Genomic DNA, 9,378 nt, shown 5'->3' with positions numbered 1-9,378 from the left:
AGTTATCCCTGTTTCAGCAGTGTGATCTTGGCTGCTTCACCAACCTCCGGTGTCTCCCACAAGCCTTGGATGTGGTCAGCATCGCATCTCCAAGGGCGTTTGCCATTTGACACATCTCCTATGGGCTTCTTGGGGAGCTGGTTTCTCCTTCCCTTGTCTGGACATTGACATCCTTGACCAGCAACATCAGAGGTGTCCTCTGGAGCAGCGAGCGGTTCCACTGCAGCGTGAACTGATGCTCTTTAAAGCCACGTGTGGGATTCTTTTGCAAAGTTTTTGGCTGCTCTGGGTGGACCACAGGGTCAGCTGGGATGAGCAAACCTCTGGCTGCAGCCCAGGCTTTGATTCAGACCCCTGCCATGGATTCGGAGGGGTTTCTTTGATCCAGAAGGCATAAAAAAATAACGGTATAAGGTTTGGAAATGCAGCTAGGGAGCTGGTTTGGGTGTCGTGGCTGCCTGCGAGCTCGGCAGGAAAGGGGTTAATCCAGGTGTCAGGTAGGACATGTGCTGCTGGGGCTGGAGGGTGGCCAAATCCACCTTCTCCCCATCTGTTTTGGATTAAGCCCGAAAAACCAGCAAGCCCTCTGTGGGCAAAAACCACCTGCAGCTCTGGGGCTGGTGAGGAGGAGGAGGGATGGAGGGGATCACCTCGCCATGGGGGATGCACTGGCCTTGTAGGTGTGTGTTGCAGTCAGTGATTAACTTCTTCAGGCTGAGGAACTGCTTCATCCAGGGATTTTTTTTGACCTTTTGGGGGACTGTTGTCTCCTGGGAAGCTGTTGGTAAACATAATTAAGGAGGGCTGGCACAGGGCTCTGAAGGCACGGCGTGTGCTCTCGTCCTGCTACGTGTTGCTGCGCGGCGCCGTCGAGATACTGAAAATCCCATCGTGAGGAGGTTTTGAAGCCGGCGTGGTTTCTGTGCCGCCTGCTCAGGGCTGTCAGGAGAGTGGGTTTGGTGGTGTTTTGTAGTTTTTTTTTTTTTTTTTCTTTTTCAGAAGCTTAAATTAACTTCAGACATGCAAAAGAGGGTGAGAAAGTGCTACGGTTACGAAGAACAAATTTGGCCGGTGGAGGAGTTTCAGCCGGGAGGAGGGGAGCGGGTGTCTAGCACCCCAGTACCTGCACTGTCACCATCCTGGGCTCTATGTGTCTGTCCCAGTGTCATCTGCATTTTAGGGATGCTTTAGGTTTTGTGTGGTACCTTTGGAGGGGCTGGTCACGTCCCACCCCGTTGGGGAGTTTCTGGGCTGGGGCTGCGTCTCTCCCACTCCTCCGGTAGCAGCCTGGTTCTCAGCTTTGGCTTCGAAATAACCTGGCGGTAACTTCTGCAGAAGCAGGGGCAGCTGGTGCGGTGCTGCCAGAGTTTAAAAAGAGAAACGGTCCATCCTCTGTGCAAGAGCATCCCAGGTTAGGTGGGCTCTGATACCCATTAGCCTAGTGTAGGCAAAGTGTGAAGCTTTTGTGCAATTTCAGGAGACAAAAACCCCACAAACTTTATAAAAGCAAAGGTTAAAAGATGCAACGAAGTTTTGTGGTTTGTTGTTGTGTTTTTTTTTTCTTTTTCCTTTAAGATGAGCAGGGGAAAAGCATGCAGGAAATTTAGGAATCTAGGCAAGTACAGAGCTCCTTTGTTTTTAATTAGTTGCGTTGTTTTTAATTGCTACTATGCTTGATACATAACCCAGCCTAAACAAGAATAGCTTATTGAATGGGGGACTGACTATGAAAGGCACCGTGAGGAGAAGGGCTGTTCTTCACAGTTGATATATTTGTATTTCAGTGCTTCATTTAATAAGTCTGTTTCCCCAGGGGGCTGTAGCAAGTAAATCATGCCAACAGATTGTTCTCTGCAAACTGGCTTATTTTTGTAATTAGCAAGACGTTAAAGCTGTAACTGCATAGAAAGCGATCTGGGTAAGGAGTTAACATAAAAGAATTAGTAAGCAAAATGTTATACTTATTGTTTGATAACATTTGTGTTGATTGAATTGGTTTCTGGACAGTTTGTTGTCTGCAATAGTTGGGTTTTTTCTGCAGCATCATAAAATGGGAGAGCAATTAATCAGGTGTGCACAGTGATGGTAGTAAGGTGTGGTTTTGCGGGGAGGGGGGGGGAGCACTTTTCGGGAATCACACCTGCATGGCCAGGTGGACCTGGTTGAGAAGTCTTGCTGGGGGTTAAAGCCATCCTGCTCTTCACCAGAAACTGCCAGTATTTCCCTCGCTTTATTTTGCTTTTCTCCTTTGTTTTCCAGTTATATGAAAAATCACGGTGCCACCATGAGCGGAGTATTGAAAAGGAAGTACGAAGAGCTGGGGGATGACAGTACCTACTGCTCCTCCTCCTCCTGCTCCCCCCTCTCCTCCTCAGCGTCCTCGGGCTGGGAGTCGGATGAGGAGAGCTCCCACGGAGAGCCCAAGCCCAGCTCTGCCTTAACGCCCAACTTCACCCGTGAGTATCTCCAGCAGCCCCTTTCCTGGGATCAGACATGCCTCTGGGCAGGTTTTTTGTAACGTGGTGGTGGGTCATCACCATGCAGAGACCCCCCCTGGAGCACACCTTTACGGGTGGAAGTGGCCGTAATGTCAGGTCCCTGTCATTACATCAATTTATCTTGTTTTTGTAATAAGCCAGCATCTTCAGAGTGCTCTTCCTCAGCCTTTCCTTTCAGAATTTATCATTGCTTTATAATGTTTTTGCTGAAGTCCAAATTTCCAGGAATAGAAAGCCAAAGATCCGGGTTTACAGATGCATGCAGGTCCCTCCAAATTGGTGTTGTAGGATCATCCCACCATCCCTCAATCTTCTGTGAAGCTATTCCATAGGTAAAACCTAAACAGACAGCAAAGGCTCATAGCGCGCATGCTGGTTTTTAAAAATGATTAACCAGTAGTGTAATTACCATTTCAGAACTTGTTTCCTACGTAAGTTGGGTACTTTGCCAAAGAACATGACACGTTTGACATTGCCTCCACTGTTAGTACAGATAAATGCTATTTTGTTTTCCCAGCAATATCAGTTTTGAGAGCTTTTAGGAAAACACACAGAAGACAAGGTTGTAAAATCCTTTATCTGCCATGCGAAGGGAAAAATAAAAAATACAATAGGGGACCATCTTCACGGAGGAGAAATAGTCCAACCTAGTAAATTATACTGAACACCCACTGTATATAGCAGTTAAGGTCCACTTAGCAGACATACACAAACACGCAGTGGTCTGAAAAGGCTTTAGAAGTCTTGTAATAATAAAGAGTCTCATTCTTGCTTGTCTTCCCAGGTTTTGTGTCAAAACAATGAACTTTTTGTATTCTCTGGCTCAATTGGAAAAGGGTCAGGAATGGGAAAACAATTTCGGAGGGGGGGGGGGGGTTGGTGCGGGGAGGGAGAAACAAATGCCAAAGTGCAGCAGCTCAGCCGATAGATGATCGTGGTGGTTAACTTGCCTTTTGATAAAGAGCTAATGTTTTAGGAGATTGAGTCAAGGTTATTATGAAAATGCAACGCGCAGTACAAAGATATCATCAAAGTGACTGCAGAGCCCAGTGTGAAACCCTCAGCTATTTAGCAGAAGCTGCTGACGCAGCTGGGTGAACACTTCTTTTTTTCTTTTTTTTTTTTTTTTTTTCATATGAAACTGAAATGCTATTTTCTGGCAAGTGAGACTTGTGAAACGTGGGTGCAGCTAACTGTCCGGTCTTGCACTTTCCCAGCCTTCGGGGCCAGCCAAGCACCCTGGGTTTTTGGCAGTCCTTTCGCTTGGCTCCCCCCAACTCTGCCATCCAAAGAGTGGGGCTCGGATCCCAGCTCTGCAGGAGTCACCCATCCTTTCTGGGTTGTGTTTATTCCATGGTGGTGACATCCAATACACCAGCAGAGAATGGGACCAAAAAACCCCACCACCGAATTTGTGCGTGGCCGGCGACGTTCGTGGAAACTCATTGACTCTGAAACTGCCCTGGCTAATTAGTGTCCCTCCATCTGCTTCATTTGCACGTGCAAATGTGCAGAACCAGGTATCTCTGGAGAGGCTCTGCTTTAAATGGTGTGTAGCGTGTTTCAGCAGTTTAAGATAAACCAGAGTCATGTGTTGCCATGTTTACCCTGGGATCACCTGCATAAAGATTAACATCTTTGCAGCTGCTCTCAGATGACTCTCTTGAGAATAAACTATAGATTCATAGTTCCTCCCAGTGGATGGCGAAAGGAAGTACCAGAAAAACAGCCGTTTTGGTTATTTTCTGCCCTGCCACAAAAGCTGGAGCCACGCGGGGCTGGGGTGTCGGTGCTCTGGCATCCCGGGAGCAGGCCATGAGCTCCTGAAGGGTGCTTGGGTTTAGAGCAAGACAGGCACGTAGGATGGTTTGTTGCTTGTTCGTTATGCTCTGCTGCACGTGAAGAATAAGCAAATGTATGTTTCCTGGAGGAAGTCAAGCGGGAAGGAGAAGCAGCAGCCGTTTCTTTGGGTGAATCTGGTCAGCGACTCCGATGCATGGAGACTAGGCTTAGTTTTCCTTCCATCCTCATCCCACCTTTCAAGTGTTAGATCCTAAAACCCCAGAAGCGATGTCGTAACCCTGTCCCATCACGTCCCCGTTGAGAGAGTAATTGCAAGTCCTGCCTGTTTATATTATTTACAGCCTGTCTGCAGGATGGCAGTACTGACATTGTGGTTTTGGTTTTTTTTTTTTTTTTTTTCCCCCTGTTTTTAGCCACGTCTATCCTGAAGAAATCCAAGCGACTAAAGAAGAACAATGTGGAGTTTGACCGGGTCACTGTGTTTTACTTCCCACGCTGCCAGGGGTTCACGAGCGTGCCTAGTCGCGGGGGCTGTACCCTGGGGATGGTGAGCAAACACAGCTCCTCCCGGCAGTTCACGCTAGCGGAGTTTTCAAAGGAACAGGAAAACGTTCGTCGAGAGAAACTGGGAGAGAAATTAAAAGAGGAGAAGTTGGAAGCGTTGAAATGGAAAGTGAGTAGGAGCGTGGGGTGGCGAGGAGCTGGTGGATGTCGATAGTTAATGGCTGGTTTTTAATAGGGGCCCCTCTGAGACCTAGGGGCATCGTTCCTTAACCCTATTTGGGTCTCCAAAAAACACGGGCTCCGGTGTGGGATTTTCAGCTCGGTTCCTCACCCTTGAAAGGTGGTGGAAAAGATGCTGAGCTCTACGTGTCGGGTGTCTGTCAGGTCTTTGGAGGCTCTGACACAGATTTTTGGCCTGGAGTCAGCCACCATGGGGAGCCGGTCTTTGCTTTCTTGTTTCTCCTGACCCGGGGCTGCTGATGGCTCTCTGTCCCCAGCAAGTCCCTAATGCTTTGCCCATTTATTGCCCTCAGCTAACCATGAACGGCACGAAGGAGTCAGAGGAGGCTAACCAGCTCACCATCGAGGACATCTCCGACGACGACATCGACGTCAGCAACGTGGACCTGGAGGACGGCTTCTTCCTCCAGCCCTACCCCGCCAAGAAGAGGCGGGCGCTGCTGAAAGCCGTGGGGGTGAAGAAGATCGACAAGGAGGAGAAGCGGGAGCTGCACAACATCCGCCTGTCCCGGGAGGACTGCGGCTGCGACTGCCGGGAGGTCTGCGACCCGGAGACCTGCAGCTGCAGCTTGGCAGGAATTAAATGTCAGGTACGGCCCTCACCTCCGGGCACGGGGGAAAAGCTGCGGCTCCAGCTGATGCGTTCGTTAAAGCAGGGGGCGGGGGGGAGTTTGAGGAAGCAGGACAGAGTCAGGGCAGTCTGTAAAATGCATCCGTTCCCACCTGCGCTCGGAGCGAAGCAGGCGAGAAAAGCTCATGGAGATGCTCCCCAGGCTGCAAGGAAGGCAGACGCTGCTCGAAAGCATCCCTTTCCCAAATCCCACGTGCAGCCGTCCCCACGCTGGCGCTGCAGCCCTGGGGATGTCCCTGAGCCATCCCACCCCATCCATCCTTGCCAGGCTCACGCCTGCAGGTGGAGGGAGATGGGCCACGTGGGAATGTCTTGGCAAACAAAAGCTTCTTGCTCCTCGCCCGAGGCTGTGATTTCTCCTCCTCCCCCTGGTTTTATTCTTTTTTTTTTTTTTTTTTTTTTCCCCCTTGGTGTGTATGACAACTCCCAGCACGCTCAGGCAGACGTGGGAGTGTCAGCTGAGCGTCAGCCCACAGCGAGCTGTGCAGGCCACCTGCAGAGTGGCATAATCCCTCTATATTCAATTAGCTTAGCATATTTTTCATTTTATTTTTTACGGGTGCCTGCCCAGCTGTGTTCGGGGAGCCATATTCCCTATCGCGGGTGCCGCTCGCTCCCTCGATGCCGTGGTTGCTGGCTGGGGGTGGTGTAGGGTGGCTGTGCACAGGCAGATGGGGACATAAAGGTGCTGCTAACGGGGACATAAAGGTGCTGCTAACGGGGACATAAAGGTGCTGCTAACGGGGACATAAAGGTGCTGCAGGTGCCTGTTGAGCAATTTGTCCTTATTTTGGTGAGGGGCAGAAGCTCACTATATGTATCGGGTATTAAATACCATGATGCAATATATAAAAACTCATGTTTGCCCCCTTGTGTCTCCTTTTGGAGCGTTATATTTTGGGTTTTTTTTGAAACCTTCTAACTTTCTTCAGTTGTACTGAAATCCGGCTTCTTTACCACAACCCTTCAAAAGAGCAGGGTGTCTTTTATTAATACATATTTAAATTTTTCGTGTCTGCTTTTAAACCCCTCAGCTGTTACTTGGTTTCTGGGGGCGGGTGAGTCGCGGGCGGTTTCAATTTGGCGCCGCCGGGTTCGGTCCTAACCCTCCGCCTCTGCTTCTCCCCATGGCAGATGGATCACACCTCCTTCCCCTGCGGCTGCACCAAGGACGGCTGCGGCAACACCGAGGGCAGGATCGAGTTCAACCAGGCCCGCGTGCAGACCCATTTCATCCACACCATCATGAAGCTGGAGCTGGAGAAGCAGCAGCAGAGCAGCGAGAAGGTGGCAGAGGCCGAGCCCCCTTTTCGGGAGCGGCTCTCGCCCTTGGGATGTGCGACAGGGAAGGGCTCCTTGGAGGAGTGTGCGGTGCCGCTGGCACCCGCCTTCCAGTTCAGCCCCGATCTGGAGGCCCTGGGGGAGAACAGCTGCAGCAGCGACATGACGGACTCCTCCATCTCCTCCCACCCCAGCGAGGACCTGGAGGAGCCCTACGAGAGCCTCCCCTCTGACAAATCCCAGTCGGACGTGGACGACGACGGCTTGGCACGAATCCTCCACTTCAACGACTCGGATGCTGAGGAAGAGAGTTGCCGTGGCCAGGATGACCTGAGTTGCTTCCACCCTGCCGACTTCTTCATCGAGGACCAAGGCAGCGAGGCCAAGCCTGTGCCCGGCCACTTATCCCACCTCTCCGAGTGCCTGGACGAGAACGCCAACCAGGATGGTGGGGGTTTGCTGGAGGATGCTGCCCACGCGCGGTGTGATGGGCTGTCCTGCTGCGCCTCCTCCCCGGCCGAGCCCTGCTCCAAGAGCTACGCCGACCTCAGCCTTTCCTCTGACTCCTTGGATTTCTTCCAGTCCTTCTCGGACTATAACTTGGGACCCCTTTACAACTCCTTAAAGGAGTACGAGAACCTCGATAACTTCTCAGCGTTACAGTTTCAGCTGCCTAATTTCCCCGGCTTCCCGCAAGCTGGAGATCAGGGCTCCTGTTTGTTGGAGTCCCTCATCGGTTTGTCCGAATCCGTCCCTGAAACCCCAGCCCCTTTCACAGACAATCAACTTTTGGAGGATGCCATCAAGTCGTCCCTGATGGAGACGGTGAAAGTGTGAAATGCCCGTGTGGCTCGGACAGCAAGGACCAGCGCTGAAAGGAAAAACCGAAGAACAGTTGGATGGGCAAACTTTCACCGAAAGGATGATGCGCTACTCAAAAAATAAGGAGGAAAAAACAAAAAAAACCCCCGACTTTCTAAGTAAACGAACTATTTTTGGTCTTTATAGAACGTGGACGTTTTGACATACTGCACCTACAATCAGTTCTCTCCCTGTTTGTGCAAAAATTTCTAAACTTTCATGACGGGGTGGGGTGGGGAGGGAGGGGAAAAAGACTTTCACGTATGAATTTCTTTGTGTTTTGTATGAAAAGACCTGTCGAGAAATACTCCTCGCTAACGTTGCCAGTCGTACACACAGCCCCTTCTAGAAATGTTTCAGTGTTGCAGGAGCTTTTTAAGACAACTTTTTGAAGCTGTATTTATTGTGAAAATCCATGGTTTGCGTAAGAGTTTGCCCAACATGCTCTTACGTGTAAATCGGACAAGGTTTACAGAAGAGATCCATACACTATATACATAATCATTCTTCATCTATTTATTGCAAATTCCAGAATTTAACTAGCCACCGAAGCTTGAACTAGCATGAAACCTTATTTAAATTGGTAATACCTCAGATGTATTATGTGTACAATCATATTTTTTTGCATAATATATCTGTATTTATTTATTTTCTATCTGTAGTACGTGAATAGCACTGTGGTTTCTCAATGACCTGGAAGGGCAATAAGGTCTTCAGCAGCACCCGTCCTAAAGGTGACCCTGGTTTCTCTGAGTCTGAAAGCTGTTGGCTGTTTGGTCTTCACTTTGCATTTCTCGAGGAGCCAAATGCAAGCGGGTGGGCGGGGAGGGATGGGGGGACACAGTGGTGCAACATCCTTTGGTCGCCATTGGCCCTCCAGAAGACACGATGGCGGTGTCCCATCTCCATAAAACAAGCAAAGCCCTCAACTATTCAAGAAATAACATGAACTAGCTCTATTTAAACAAACAAACAAAAAAAACCACCAACAACCCAAACCCTTTTCATAAATTATTTTATAATTTATTTAATTTCCTAAGGATTTGGCCATGAGATCTTTCATGATCCGTTATGGTGCCTGACTATGCAGAGGAACTGTTAGCAGCGGTGGGGAGGAGTGTAATGAGAAGGACCTTTGCAGTCCTGGGTGGGGGAGCTTTTGGAGAGCCAACGCTGTACTCACGCTACCCAGCAAGTGCTCCTCAGGGCTCCCCAACATTGAGGGTGTCGCAGCTCCAAAATCTAGTGGGTCAGACTGTTTATACTATTATTTTTAAATATAAGTAAATTAGGTAAATCAAGTAAAATAGCTGAATATGAAGGTTATTGGGTTATTTATCCTTTGAGTACGGTTTTAGAGGGAAGAAAAAATAACGCCTGAAAACAAAGTTGAAAAACTCGAAGGCTTTTGTTTTCTAAAAAGGGAGGAATCATGTTTGGGGGCCCTCTTGGCATTTTGCTACTTAAATCAATCTGAGAACATGACACTATTTGGCCACGTGATGTAACTGGACATAAAACCTGTATGTCAGTGATACACTAAGTGCCTACGCCAGTGGT

The 9,378-nt window shown here is 49.3% G+C and overlaps 1 protein-coding gene across 1 annotated transcript; it reads left to right on the top strand.

Moving 5' to 3' along the window:
- The first annotated feature begins 2,265 nt into the window (after nucleotides 1–2,265).
- On the top strand, nucleotides 2,266–7,893 carry CSRNP1 (cysteine and serine rich nuclear protein 1). Its single transcript, XM_074157520.1, has 4 exons — nucleotides 2,266–2,456; nucleotides 4,715–4,974; nucleotides 5,339–5,635; nucleotides 6,811–7,893. The coding sequence occupies exons 1-4, from the start codon at nucleotides 2,285–2,287 to the stop codon at nucleotides 7,792–7,794; spliced, it is 1,713 nt and encodes a 570-aa protein (XP_074013621.1). The 5' UTR covers nucleotides 2,266–2,284; the 3' UTR covers nucleotides 7,795–7,893.
- Nucleotides 7,894–9,378: the final 1,485 nt, after the last annotated feature.

The sequence above is a fragment of the Numenius arquata genome, chromosome 12 (genome assembly GCF_964106895.1).
Source record: "Numenius arquata chromosome 12, bNumArq3.hap1.1, whole genome shotgun sequence".
In the NCBI taxonomy this organism is placed as follows: Eukaryota; Metazoa; Chordata; class Aves; order Charadriiformes; family Scolopacidae; genus Numenius; species Numenius arquata.
This window is presented reverse-complemented; position numbering and strand designations above follow the sequence as displayed.